Source organism: Electrona antarctica (assembly GCF_951216825.1).
Source record: "Electrona antarctica genome assembly, chromosome: 17".
NCBI lineage: Eukaryota > Metazoa > Chordata > Actinopteri > Myctophiformes > Myctophidae > Electrona > Electrona antarctica.
In genome coordinates, this window is record NC_136798.1 from 36,581,292 (window position 1) to 36,597,216 (window position 15,925).

General features: G+C 44.2%; 1 protein-coding gene across 5 annotated transcripts in view; it reads left to right on the top strand.

The window, feature by feature from the left end:
• The window catches only part of sash1a (SAM and SH3 domain containing 1a), a 274,948-nt gene that overhangs the window by 177,719 nt on the left and 81,304 nt on the right, over window positions 1-15,925 (top strand). Inside the window, exon 1 of one of the 5 annotated variants that reach the window (XM_079526966.1) lies at window positions 15,092-15,847. The exons of 3 other annotated variants lie outside the window; for them this stretch is intronic. In XM_079526966.1, the coding sequence (XP_079383092.1) occupies window positions 15,731-15,847 (117 nt within the window). In that variant the 5' untranslated portion in view covers window positions 15,092-15,730. Of the gene's footprint in view, window positions 1-15,091; window positions 15,848-15,925 lie in introns of those variants that run through there. One more of the 5 variants, XM_079526970.1, reaches the window with a different exon arrangement.

A 15,925-nucleotide genomic window follows, 5' to 3' on the forward strand; every position in this document is an offset into this window, starting at 1 on the left:
CCAAGTTCACAGACCAATCTATCGTCGCAGTCGGGTGGAAATCTGTCCAAAACGTTTTGGAAAAACTAACCTCTGTTCTAATGGATGCAATGCAGTTAATAGTCACATGCTGTTTTTAATAGGCTACTTTTCATTTATTCAATATTTATAAAACCTGCTCACTTCCACTTTCCAATTTTTTGCTATTTTCGCTACTTTTGGGCGACGTGTATGGGCATGGATTAAAAAAAGGGAAATACGTTGGCATATGGACATACAAGGTCCAACAATCTTATCTCTCTCTGCCCTTGCTCTCCTGTCTCTCTACAGTCTACACTGACCCGTCTGAAATAAAGCCTAAAAATGGCAACAAAAATATACCTATTTAAACACAGCTTAATTCAGTCACATTTGCCCCGGTGGACCTCATTCATTAATCTCCGTGATGCCCCTGCGCCTGTGTTGCTTCCATTTGGCCACGGTGAATCCACAGACGTCCAGAAGCATGGAGGGTCAGAGAGAGAAGCTGCCGGTACAGGGGAGGAGAAGAGGAGGCTCATTACGGGTGTCTCGCTGGCCTTTAGCTCTGCATGGATGGATGATCAGTCAACACACACAAACACACCAGGCTAATGGCCGCCGGCCGGACCGACCGCTTCCTTTGTTCATTTGTTTGCATGGCCCGACCGGACTGCACGCATGGACGCGCGGACGCCTGTTACACAGGCCACCCACCTACACAACAAGTGGTGGAATGTAACTAAGTACATTTACTTAAGTACTGTACTTTGTACTTTACTTGAGCATTTCCAATACTTTTACTTCTACATTTATTTGAAAACTTTAGTTACTAGTTACTTTGTACATTTTGATTTTTTTTTATAAAATAACATTTTCACTATTTTCAAAAGACACTGTTTTTAAATGTTAAAACAAGACATTCTGCATACTTCTACTTTTGGTACTTTAAGTACATTTTTATGCCAATACGTTAAGTACATTTTGATGCCAATAATTTTGTACTTTTACGCTGCAAGTACATTTTGAATTCCGGACTTTTACTTGTAACGGAGTATTTCTACATTGCAGTATTGATACTTTTACTTAAGTAAAACAATTGAGTACCGTCCACTAGTGAGTTTTTGTCTCGCAGGAAGATGAAATGAGCGTGAGCGAAGGAAAGTGCAACGATCGAGCGCGAGATGTGTTAATTGGCTCCGCCTCCGACTGAATCCCCCCCCCCCCCCCCCCCCCCCTGGGACTAAGATCTGAGATGATGTGCTCCCCACCGGGCCCATAATGAGCAACCATCGGCCCACGTTATGCCGAGTCACCTTTAACCCCTCTTCCTGCCTCAAAGGCTCTGAGTCGGCCAATTACGGCCCAGAAGTGATATGATATGACACAAGCAAGTTTAACCCAGATCACACATGCATGCACGCACCGCAAGCACGCACGCATGCACGCACGCACACGCACGCACACACACGCACACGCACTAGGAAAGGTTTCTGCCATGTTTGCAAACAATGAAACTTCTTTACTTAAGATATAATAATAATAACTCGTGGGAACACGTTTTATTAGTCTGTTTGGCAGGCAAAGATAAGTTGAAAATGGCATGAATCTCCATTGGCTTATTGGGAAGGGACCACATAAACCAATACCCTGATAGCGATCTGCACGAACACATCTACGGTAATAGGCATATCAGAATCCATTGGACAATAAAGTTTGATCAAATTGATTAAACACACTTAAACCCTCTACACTTAGTAAACCAATAATTATTCGATCGGAGCGAGGGGGTCGGCTCTTTACTTGGTACTTTCCCCTCTACACCGAATCTCGTCCCTGAAAATAGCCGTTTTACAAGCTCACAACAACGCATCACATCTGTTATTTTCTGCCAATGCCCCCACTAAATAAGGGTGCTAGGTTTTAAGAACATTGTTTGAACAGTCATGGTGGGTGCAGTGTTGGAATATTCTTCTCCAATGAACAGAGCCCTCCAGAGTACAGTCCTCAGTGGAGGAAAGTTACAAGCATTACTCATTTGAACACGTGACTTAGAACAAATGCAACAGTATAATAACCTTCCGTTCCCAACTTTATTTTCTCTGCCTCATAAAGCCCGCTGGAGACACAGAGGACTCCGTCCACAATGTTTGAACGGAACCAGTATCTAGCACTTTTCCATGTGAACCTGTTTAAGCAATTAGGAAAATATACAAGTTTTGTTTTGTTTTGTGTTTTGTGGGTAAAGACTGCCACTGGGCTCATATTTTGCCAGTGTAAGCAGGAACCTCAGGGCTGAAATAGGGGGAAATTCCTGTGAAAGTGGAGGGCTACAGTGGTTGCGCTGAGCTTGCACTATGTTTGTGTGTTGTGTGGTTGGGCTTCGTGTAGACAGGCAGACAGAAAGACGGACACAGATGGAGACAGTCCTACGTGCGTGCGTGCGTGCGCTCGCTCCTGTACACACACGCACACACACACACACACACACACACACACACACACACACACACACACACACACACACACACACACACACACACACACACACACACAGAAACCATTGTATAGCAACCAGAATGTTTGTTTTGAGAGGTGTTGGAGACACAGCCCTCCCAGCATCTGGTTGGCTGGGCTGTCTGCCAGTCATCTGTAATGTCAAGTGGCTAACTTGTCTCGTAGTCACGGTCGCCTCCCACGAACAGTCCTGTAACAACATATTAAAGATTAATTCCACTCATAAAAACCTATTCAATCTTGCTACTAGCAAGTTGCTAGATATTATTATTATTATTATATTATCATTGCAGTAATAGTAAAACGACCCTATGCACTATATACTTTGTATGTAACATAAGACAAATAGCAAAAATAGCCGGCCTTATGAGCTTGTAGATCTGCTAGTTTTTCTATTTTAAACTTTGGGGCACTCAGTTCAAAGTGGTTAATCGGTTTATAGGGGAACATTTTAACATTGAACCACAGGTGCAGCACCAAATGCTGCACCTTTGGGGCACAGGACTTGCCCCAAAGTTAACAATGTTCAGAAGCAATAGATGAGTGGTTCTCTGACCTTTTTCATGTCAAGAACCAACAAATTGATATGTATTTGGCCGCAGACCCCCATCTGAAAACGTTTTGTGCTAGGGACCCCCAGAAGAGAAAATGTATGTAAAAAAGAGCGATATACACACAGTGACGTGAGGTTGTATATCTGCTATTTTTGAATAGCCAACAAATAAAGGGATAAAGTGGTTAAAATGATTGTGACTACTCTTGCTGGGGACCCCCTAGAACCATCCCAAGGACCCGTGCGGGTCACCGGACCCCACTTTGAGAACCGACCAATGCAACAGAGAGGGCAGGGTGAGGAGAGGAGAGGAGGACATATGAAACGCAACACAAGTGACGGAAGAGCAGAAGGTCAGTCAGACATCATGCCACCCAGGTTTCAGACATGACAGAACTGGCTAAGTGAGGTCAACGGGGGCGCCTTATGTAACGGGCTTCACCACAGAGTCAAGTACAGTGGATGCTGTCAGACTAGAGACAGCTCTGCACTCACACAATCTGTTTACTGTACACAGTGGTGCAATGTAACTAAGTACATTTACTTAAGTACTACATGAGTACAATTGCGAGGTATTTGTACTTTACTTGAGTATTTCCAATTTCCAGCACTTGTACTTCTACTAACTCCACTACATCTCAGAGGCAATTGTATTGTACTTTTTTTTTTTTAATTGTATTGTACTTTTACTACAACTACGTTTATTTTAAAACTTTAGTTGCCAGTTACTTTGTAGATTGTGCTTATGCTCAAGACTCTACTGGCATTTGCTTGATATTTTAACAGCTGAACACAATCCGGCTTCCGTTTTTAAATAAATGTCCTGTTATGAATGTGGGTCAGCATCGAGGCCGTCGATTACCCATCCTTCCACACTGTAAGTCCAAACATTTGATTTCTTGCACGTCAGCGTGCATTTGGGTGTCCACGGCTCCACGCATTTGCATCTAACGTGCAAATGGCCGTGTTATGTGTGACAGCCAGATTATGTTTCAAGGGTTTGTGTGTGTGTGTGAGATATATGATGGTCGGGCGAATGCTGACAGTAATTACAGAATACCATTACCACAGAGCAGCCTGGGGGCTGGCTAGAGGACAAGTTTTTATAATGTCTAATACGTAACCAAAATGTAATGTCAGACACGTCTGCAGAACCCTGCTACCGCCGACATAAATCTTACAGTGGCCGTGGCGCGCGCCGGGTAACTGACGTGTTAAAGTGCGTGTGACATATGGGTTGATGATGCTAGTGTGAAACCCATTCTGTGTACAAAACTATAAACATGGATTTGTGGTGTTATTTAATTTGCTGTTTTGAACACGGCTGTAACTTTTTTTTTTTTTTTTTTTGCATGTCAGGCTGTGTTTTTGTAGGGGCGGCAGTGGCTCAGGGGTAGAGTGACTGGATGGCAACCGCAGGGTTCCCAGTTCGAACCAGGGCTCCCCCAGAGTTATTGTCGAAGTGTCCTTGAGCAAGACGCTGAACCCCTAATTACTCCCGATTTCCTCCGGCATCGGTGTGTGTGTATGTGTGTGTGAATGGGTGAATGTAATGCTGCACAATCTCTGTAAAGCGCCTTGGATAAGGCGCTATATAAATGCACCATTCACCATGCACTGTGTGCGTGCGTGCGACAGATGGGGCATCTCTAGCACTGGCACCCCTCTCACACCACACTCATTCTATCCACAACTTCTCTTTTCTGCTTTCTCGCTCTTAGTATTTTTCTGTTTTTTGCTCTTCATCGGTTTCTTTCAATCTCTCTCTCTCTCTCTGTGGGAAGTGAACTTTATTTGTCTTTAAATTTCCACTGGGGGAAGTTAAACACCCAACAAATATGTGTGCAAAGGTTCCTCTCCAGCGAGGAGGGATTCTTTCGTGAAAGCCATTATTCAGCATAGATTTCAAGATGAACAAATATCCAGCTTGTGGTCTTTTTCTTCCAGACTCTGCTGTGGACATACGGGGAGCAGATGAGAGTGTTTAGGTAGACACATCAAGCAGAAAGAGACCTATAACATCTCAACCCACCCCCACTGGCTACTGTAAACTGTATCTATCTAAGATATTACTCACTACGAGCATAATACTGTGTGTGTGTGTGTGTGTGTGTGTGTGTGTGTGTGTGTGTGTGTGCGTGTGCGTGTGCGTGTGCGTGTGCGTGTGTTTGTACGCGTCCATGCGTGTTCGTTTTCCATAAACCTGAGACACTATAAAATGTACTATGAAATTCACCATGGATGACACTTTAGGCGATAATTATCCAGCATGTTCACAGCACACATGGTCATTAATTGCAGCAGGGACTAACCTATTTACACTGTACTGTACTGTGCTTAAAGGCTAACATATGGACTCCCGACTGCCTTGATAGGACAGGATATACGGATGTGATACACTTTACTATGTCTAAAAGTGGAATTATGGTCTGTTCTTTGGGGCATGTTGTGTGTATGGGACCGCAGCAGGGGGCGCTATTAAGTCCTAATTTACTACAACGTGGACCGAGGGACTGAAAAGAGGGATGGAGATGGGAAATGAAACTTGAAAGAGTTTAGGATGGTAAAGTGTCCCCATGGGAAAGCATAGCATTCAAAGTCACTGTTAGGCCTGACACATGCAGGAAAACAATGTTTCCATCAGTGTTCAACACCTCGAGCTTGAGTGAAAGGCTTGAATAAACAGGCATTTAATATCCCCAGCAAGCACCCACAGCTACATTCTGTGAGTTCCTGAAGCAGAGTCGGGGTCAATTTACGTCAAGTTCACTCCCTCCATGATGTAAAAACAACAACAAATAAAATAAGCCTTCCTTAATTCTTTGCAATGTAACACCGGGGAGAACAGCGCATTTGTGGACAAATCCAGTAAATCCACTTTTTTGCACTGTGAATCGAGTATACTGGATCTCACAGTGGATGACCCTGTGTAGCGTACTATGACACAGTGGGATGGGTATTATCAGTCTGCCTGGCACTGCCATGCTGACGCCAACACAGCTGCCAGGCAAGCCTCGTTGACCCGCTGGGACGGACACACACACACACACACACACACACACACACACACACACACACACACACACACACACACACACACACACACACACACACACACACACACAACGTAGTGAACAATGTGAACATCACATTTTGTCTAGAACTACAATAAAACAACATTTCTACCACAGTTATAACTCTGTGCCATACACCCTCACACAAGCATTTAAACCACTGTTATTGTGGTCAAACAAATAGGATACACATATACACACACATTACCAGGACCCTGGCATTTCACACAGTATCGCTCATACCTTTGGGAGCTTGCAAAACAACATCTGTCCTCTCAGTCGCGCCTGATTACAACACACTGGAATCTCAGCGTACACACACACACACACACACACACACACACACACACACACACACACACACACACTCACACTCACAGGCGTAATATAATCACCTACCACATGGGGCCTTGCACTGCATGGCTAATCTAGGAATCCAGGGCTTAGCAGAAATATGCCTTGGTTTTGCATTATGGGGTTTCTTATTACACAATGCACACAAAGTCAATGCTATTTCATAACGGCATGGATGACCACTCCACTGCTAGGTGCATGCTGCTCTGGAAATGTTTGTGTGGGAGGGATTATAAAGTAAGGCTGCACAGGTGCAGCAACCTCAGAGAAACCACGTTCATTTTTCAGAGAGCAGAAGCAAGCATGACATATCAAATATCACACATACATATCACACAACATAACATAACAACTACTTATAAAATGCAAGTATGTCTGTCATAATGAAGGATGTGCAACAAAGATAAACCCAGTGAAAGATGTTTTGTCTCTAGTTAACAAAACACCATCAGCATTTCTACATGTTACTGCACGCCTCAAGCAGGCCCCTCCAGACTCTACCCCAAACAATCTCCTTTTACTCTAACTGATCTTCTTCACACTGTAGTGTACTTAAGAGTTATTTTAACTCTTAAGGTGGTTGCACACTGGTGCGTTTTTTCACTTGTGTTTTGCGGATCCCAAAGTAGTAGGCTATCACTAGCTGTCAGCCTGTCACCAACACCCCACTTGACCCCACTAGACAGCTGCGGAAAACTCATGAAATCGACCCCGGTTAAAATTTTATTTTAAAATAAAATAAAACTTTATACGGACGAAATATTCGGCGGCAGTGTGCAAACGCGATTGACAAAGTGAGGCCGATTTTCTTTTTCGTCCTCGAAATTTGCTCCGATATTCGGATGAAAAAATGCACGAGCTGTGTGCAAACACCTTTATTGTACAAATGTAAGCATTTGTACACTCTCTGGGAATAAATTAACACACAGAGTGTTTTTCTGTGCACCTCTGTACTAAAGAATGTCATTTTGCTATCGACCCAAATTCCCACCACCGCAAACTGAAATGCTCCCTACAGTGTTTGTACTGTGTTCAGGTTATCACATTGCTTTCCCGAAGTGCAGGTATGCAGGTCTTGAAAGCTTCATATAACAATGCCCCCGATGTGGGTTGTTTTTGTTGTCATTCCATACACTGTGTGTGCTGTTTGGTTTGTCATTCCAGGCAGCATGCTTTGTGCTACACACAGCTGGTTATCGCATGCACGCACGCACGCACGCACGCACGCACCAACCCCTCTCCACCCATGCTGACATTTGCCTCTTTCTTTGTATTAATTTAAAAATATAAATACATCCATCAATGTCTATTTATCCCCCTCTTATTTCTCTCTCTGAAACTTAATCTTGCCTTTTGTATTCTCAGTATCCCTGTTGTTCCCTAGCAGTCTCCTCCCTATAGCTGTCTCTCCCCCAAAGATCATTCCTTGCATTGGTATTTTACAGTGGTGGAAAGAGCATTCAAAGTACTTTAGTACATGCCAATGCAAAAGTATTGGCATCAAAATGTACTTAAAGTACCACAAGTAATAGTACTCATTATTCCCCATGTCCCATTTCAAGTTTTAAATTGTAAAAAGAACATTTTGAAAATAGCAGATCTACAAGCTCACAATGTGTCACATCGAGACGCATTGCGAGCTTGTAGATCGGCTATTTTCAGATGTCCGAAATGTAATAATAATCAAAATCTTCAAAGTAAGTAGCAACTAAAATTCTCAAATAAATGTAGTGGAGTAAAAGTACAATAATTGTCTCCGAGAGAGATGCAGCGGAGTAGAAGTATTGGAAATACTTGAGTAAAGAACATATACCTCAACATTACACTTAAGTACAGTACTTAAGTAAATGTACTTAGTTACTTTCCACCACTGACATTTTGTCCCTGGCTTTCAGAAAAGGCTCCTCAGTGTTATTGGTGATCACCCGACAAATTATAAAGTCACACCCACAGAACACAGACAGGGAGTAGCGGTCATTCATCATTAAGTCTCAGAAAACCTTGATGTTTGGTGGATCTAATTTAATGAGCTGGTTAGCAAAAGGGGGAGGGGGGGGGGGAGCAGACACCAAAGAAACGGTAATTAGTTGTCGTGTTAATTGGGTTTGTGTGATAGCTCCCACGCAAGAACCAAGGGGAATGGGCCTGGCTGCCTACACACGTACAAACATTTGTACACACACACACACACACACACACACACACGCACACACACACGCACACACACGCACACACACACACACACACACACACACACACACACACACACACACACACACACACACACACACACACACGCACACACAGGCACACCAATAGATAAGGATAACTAATACATATACATACAGAGGAGTTCAAAGAAGGTGCCTGGAGACAGTGTGGCTTTTGACCCTCCCACAAAACTGAATTAATAACAAGAGCACCTTGATCCCAATTATCTACAGAGCAGGCATAACCTGAAAACAAAGGCATTAGGATTCATGCAGGGAAGTCTTAAATACAGATAATTAAGCTTTAGTGATTGCCTGGAGTCCTGTGTATGTATATAAGAAAGGGGTAGGTAGTGGGGAAATGAATGAGGTTCAGGCCAGGTGAAAATCAATGCATAATAAAAAAGATGTGGCCACACAGTTGTGTGATAAGATTTATTATTAGGATATGTCTGCGGAAAGAAATTCTGTAATCGATATTGCCAGGTTATTGAGATTGCAGCTAATTTCAAAAACACTGTATCCATTTTTTGGGGGGGAAAGTGTGGGTCATCGTTTGCTTCTTCTAAGTTGCATTCTATGTATGAAGTTTTTAATTATTTTTCTTTTTTTTCCAGGCAAGGTACCTAACATATACTGTACCTGCTAATAATTGAGAATAAATCATTTTAGAAATTGTTTGTTTTTATAAGAATAGCCGTCTATAGGTCCTATATATATGTTTGGTAAGGGTGTATCTACGTTGGAACATGTTTACACCAGTGCTGTGTGATCCTGTGTAGCAGACATTCCTGGTCCATTCCTGTCCTATGAACATGTCTGTCCTCCAGGTTGTTAATCACCCCGGCCAGCAAGGGGCCATGCACCTCCTTCAGGGGCTATTTTTACGGCCGGGGTCAGTGAGAGTGACCTCCGAGGGTCACTCTCACTGACTCTCTCTATCAGCAGCGAGGTCCAGCAGCGAGGTCCAACAGCAGTACTCTGTACTGTCTCTGACGGTGAACTGCATTCCCTTCATTTCTCTACCCATTCTGCATTCTTTCCTTATCTCTCAAACTCTCCATTCTCCACCTCTTTAACACGAGATCCTCTCTCCTTCTTCATGCTGCCTCTCTTCTCCTCATGATTTACCCCTCCCCCCCACCACACACACGCACACACACACACACACACACACACACACACACACACACACACCTCTCTTTCTACCTCTGCTCTGACCTTACCACCCTTCCCTGATTTCCATGGTCTGTATTTCGATTTGCAGTCAGTTTTCAGATATGGCTCGTTGAAGTAGCCTATAGCACTCAACATTTGTGGGTTTTCATGAATACAAAAAAAATCAAAGAAATTCCATAAATTAGAAAACAGCTTGTAGATCTGCAGTTTTCACTAGTTTTGATCTTAGGCAAAACAAAGTTTGGCAACCAGTGGCCTATAGTACTATAGGACTAAATGATAACGTGATAATGGTATACATTGTATTTCCAGGGCACGTAACTATCTTCATACACACTCCACTGCATCAAAAGGGAAGTTCGTCCCTCTACCGTCTCAACTATATAGAATTTCTGTAGCCTGTGGGAGTGTGTAGATAGATAGATAGAATACTTTATTGGCAGTTTAAGAAAATTACAGAAAATGACATCATTTTAAAAAACGCCAAATGGACTTAGACACAAAAAAGCCTTCGCTTGTTTCCATTGTGGTCCACTTTGAAACATGAAACTATACACAAACATACTGTACAAACAAAAACAACCATGGAACATATAATAAATAATCCTTATATATAAGGCTGGGAGCTATATACATAGGACAAGAGGTACCCTGAGAGAATAGTCCAGAGCATGGGAGATGGGCTATCCAGGGTCGGAAGCTAACTATGACCAGTTAGTGTGTAGATGGAGCCATGATTTCAGGTCTTTCCTAAATCTTGCAATAGAATTTAGGGATTTCAGGGCTGGAGGGAGTGCATTCCACAGAGTAGTGGCTGCGTAGTAAAAAGCATTTTTTCCCTTGAGTGTCCTGAAACTGGGGGGAACTAGATCATATGGACTTCCTCTGGTTGAGTACCTGTGAGCATCCCTCACTCTGGGCAGGTAGCCCAGCAGGTACTTAGGAACAGAGGCATCTAGGATCTTGAAGACCAGACACAATGAGAGCTGAGATACTCTCTCCTCCACTCTTAGCCATCCCAGGCTACTAAAGTGGGCAGAGGTAAGATGAGACCTGGGGTTCAATTTTAGTAGTAACCTCACAAGCTTGTTTTGGGAGGTCTGCAGCTTTGTTTTCAATAGCTTGGAGATACCTCTGTACCATGAAGTACAAGCATAGTCAAAGTGGCACTGGATGAGGGCACCGGCCAAGATCCTCATAGCACTGCTGTTGACATAAGGGGATATCCTGCCCAAGAAACGAGTTCTCTGGTTGACCTTTGAGATCACTTTCATTGCCATTTTTTCACCCGTGAGTTTGTTATCTAGTATACAACCCAAGTAAGTGACCTCTTCCCTATTTGTGACCACACTGTCACCCACTCTAACTGTGAAGCCCGGGGACTTGTTGAGGTTATGACTTGAACCAAACAGAATAGACTCAGTTTTCCCAAGGTGCAGTGACAATTTGTTGTCGGAGAGCCAAAGACAGATGCTACCGAGCTCTGTGCTGAGTACTCTCTCGACCTGCGACTTATCTTTGTCCGAGACCAGGAGAGCTGAGTCGTCTGCGAACAAGAACAGATTGCATTTACATGCCGAGTTCATGTCGTTTACATAAATTAGAAACAGTAGAGGCCCTAGGATGCTCCCTTGGGGGACCCCACACTCTACTGGGAGGGAAGTAGACAGGGTACCATTCACATCGACCACCTGTTTCCTTCCCTCAAGGTAAGATCTCACCCAGTTTAACGATGGGCCATCAAAACCGATTGCCTTCAGCTTGTTTAGCAGTATGGAGTGGTTCACAGTGTCAAAAGCCTTTTGAAGGTCCAGCATGACCATGCCGCAGTACTTGCCTGAGTCAACCTCACGTCTGATGCTATCAGTCAAGTATAACAGACATGTATCAGTGGAGTGAGATTTTCTGAAGCCTGACTGGAATTCAAAAAGAAGCTTGTTATTAAGCAGATATGAATTTATCTGTTCATATACTAGTCTCTCTATGACCTTTGAGATGGAACAAAGGATGGACACAGGGCGGTAGTTCCCAGGGTCCAACTTGCTACCCTTTTTATAGAGAGGAACTACTCTTGCAAGTTTGAATTCCTGTGGGACATGGCCCTGTCTGATGGACAGGTTGTGAGTAGGTTAATATGAATGTACTCAGGTGCACTGCAGACGTAGCAGATTCTCTGCTGATATAGGGACTCTCCCGACTCCCTCTCTAATGTCTCTCTGTCTGCGCGGATCCCTGCGGGGTCTATAGGGGGCTAATGCTCTCCAGAGGCTCACTGCCGCTGCGCTGCATGATCCTCTCCGCAGGTGGGAGAGATTATAAGAGAAAGGCCCCCGTCTTTTATGATTCCACTGTGTGTGCGTGCGTGGTCGTGTGCGTGTGTGATTGCTTGGTCCAGAAGTCACATTGTGCACTGATCAGAAGATTCACCTAATATTTATACAGGAATACCATTACATTGCTGGGAAATAAATAAACAATTGCCAGCATAGGCAGCGAAGAGCAAGACACTGAAGTCGTTATTTTCTTTGCCAACTTTTAGGGCACAATAAATAAATAAAACTGATATGAGTACTCGTCTTAGAGTCATACAAAGAGACAAAGCATGATAACGATGCTAACGGACAAAAGAATGAAAAAATTAACAACAGGAAAAATCTAATGTAAGACATCGCAGCATACTGTACATGGTTTCAGTGTGTGGCGCCCACCAAACCACGTTATGAAGTGTTCAAATCTAATCTCAGACTAAACTACATAGATATGATTTAGAATCATGATATCATCTATTTCGCACACGGACTGATTTTGAAAGCCATATGGAATCAATTTAGCATTCTCATCCCACTTTGAGAGTTATTCAAATGTATAGGTGGGTGTGAATGGGTTCCAGCCAGATGTATGTTGTTGAAATACTCCACATTTTTAGCCCCATCCCTGAGCGACCTTCAGACCATATTTAGATATTTCACATAAAAAGAGACCGCTCTACCATGTTTCAGTTCATTGGTAAACTGACCAATGTGGAGACTGGAGAAACAATAAAACATCAAATGTTTAATTGACCCTTGTGGCAAAAGAGTGTTTCCTCTTGAATAGCGGCGGGACACTTTGATTAGTGTTGAGTGTGAGTGTGAGGGATTGGCAGGGATCTTCAAACACTAACACGCACGCACGCGCACACACGCACACTCCGTCTCTCTCTCCCTCTGTAGTGTTTGATGAGTGTGCACTGTGCACACTGAGTCAAGTTACAGCCACAGGTCATTTCTCCTCTCCTCATTACCCAGTCTGATCCCTCTGTTTGAGGCCCTCCAGGTGGGGTCTTGTCTTGTCCTGGGGAAGAGCGTGAGGGAGGGACGGTATGGGTGGGTGAGTGAGTGGGTGCGGCGTTTGACTTCTCAACACCACCCTCACCTCACCAGTGGCAGCAGGGGAAAGAGGAGGAGGGTGTTTCATCTCAAGCACAACGCGGTCGGTCATGGTCACCCCTCACAGGAAAACGAGCTAGATGGATGGACACACGCACACACACACACACACACACACACACACACACACACACACACACACACACAGCCGCTACTTGCAGGACAGCCGTTTGTGGATGTCACCCTGGGGTTTCTGTCTGGGGTCAGTAGTGATGACCCCGGTGGTTAGAGTCTCACTGGTGAACAAAGCTGCACTTGTGTCGGCGTGTGTTCAGTGTGTTTAGACAGTAAGCAAGTTACTGTGAAGCGTAGCGTCTGCCTCTTGTCCTGGGCCTTCCAAAGCCATTCTCCATCCGCCATGCACCACACTAACGCTCACGCACTGTACACACTCACCGGGGAGAGTCAACCATCGGTATCACCCTATTCATTTAATATCGCACAAAGAAAAGCATACAACAAAATATGCATAAAGCTGTGCGTATGTGTGATGAATATCTGTCATACAACATCGCGGGAGAATCTCATCAGTAAGCTCTACATGAGTTTGTAGAACTGCTATTTTCACCAACAAATGTTATCCTATTGCCCTTATCCTATAAGGTTCATGTGTGTGCACGGTTAATGAAATAAGAGTTTGCTATGTTTCCATTTTCTATTTCTGTATGCAATTACATATATAGTGCAAACAGCAGGTGAGGTGTGGGTTATTGATTCTTATGGAGCCATGGAAAAAACTGAGTGAAAAGTGAGAAGCTTTGATTTTTTTTTTGTAGTCCTGTCGCTATATCTCTCTCCCTCTGGTTCTGGCATCTGTCACGCGACCTTGGCAGCTGTTGCCGTTCGCCAGCAGACATGCAGTTCTCTCGGAGAGAATGTTCTTCTGGCAAGAGGCGACAGAACACAAGACAGTCTCACGAATTTATTACAATTACAATAGAGTTGCTTGGTGGTGGAGCATAACAAACGACTAATCACTGAGCATAACTGTGCAATTTCATGCTCATCATAACACGTTTAACTATTTTCCTCCTAGATGGCGATTCTATTGTACTGACAGTACTGTTATTCAAATGAGATCTGCATGTTGGGCATCAGGGCATTGCATTGATCTTAAAAAATGCTTTAGTGCATTACAGCATCCAAGCCTGAATATATTTTTTCTTCACTTTTTTTGCTAAAGCTCTAAAGGTCTTTCATGTGTTGTTGCAGGGCATTCATGGAGATTTGTAACATGAATAGGGCAGCGTGTGCGTCACCCCCTTTAAAACATGTTCCCATGCGCCTTTGTTTTTGATGCAATTGTGCGCAGAATGTGGCTTTGTTCCCAAACTCTATTCAACGTTCGTTGATGGATAAAGTATTGGTGGAAAAGCCATGGTATAAAGTATTCATCTGCATTCCAAAATAATTGTAAAAAAAAAAAAGAAAAGAAAAAGTAAAAGTTGGTGTCCTAGACTCCTGACCTATGCTACACTTCTGTAGCCTGGCTAATAAGCCAGACTAATATCACACAACACTGTCGAAATCCGCTGGTAGGCAACTTTTTTTTGCCAACGGCTGATTCGGTCTGGTTTATTAACCAGGCTAACACTTCTGGTGGGACAGCTTTTAGCCGCTGCCTGTAATGTAATTTTCCTGTGTGTGTGTATGTGTGACTGTGTGTGTGTATTGTGTACGTGCGCGCACGCGTGTGTGTGCGAGAGAGAGAGCAGAGAGCGCAAGGCAAGACTCGTGAAGTGAGGAGAGCTCACTTTTTAGAGGGAGGGAGCGTGGATAATTATCAACAAGGTCTGTGCTGCTTCGGGCGTTTTTCTCCCCCATTGTTTTGGATGGAGGTTTTTGTCACCGTCCCTGTCGCGTAATAATCACCGAGCTCATACTTTCAGTCGGTCGCCAAGGGAAGGGATTACATTACAGGCTTCTGGAATCTGGACTATACGTTGTTACTTGTTGGCGAGTTCTCCAACCACCCCCGGTGTATGATTTGGTTCACGCTCGCCCGGGGCACGGAGGAGCAGTGCGGTGTGGGCTGCTCGCGGAGCGGAGCACTGTTGAAAACTTTTCAGAGAGTAAATGACCCGGTCGGTAATGGGACAGAGGAGCAAAGAGAAAGACGGACTCGAGAAGCGCGTTGTTGTTGTTGTTGTCTACTTTAACTTTATTATGTCATTGGTGTCGACGATTCACGAGTTTCGAGGGAATGTCTCGGAGTATTTTATTACGCGCCGCTGGGCTTCAGATTGCGTCCCGGAATGTTAGGAGGACATTTCACTGGAGCGACAAGGGCAACTTTCACTAGCGAAGTTACCTTGTCACCTTTCGAGGATCGACTTGTAGCGATCATCGGACCGTGTATGGTCTGGGGTTGAAGCTCGGAAGTGCCAGAGGCGACTTTAACACTACCATATAAACACTATGGAGGACGACCAGGGGGCCACGGCTGGCCCGTCCACGGTCACGGAGCCCACAGGGACGGACAATGCGCCATCGGACAGTTTCACCCAACTGTGGACGGACGTGATGGGGATGCTGGTGAGTTTATTGGGGGGAGGGTAGACAGACAGGAAGATAGGGCTCGGGGCTGTAACAAGTAGCTGAGAAATACCTTGT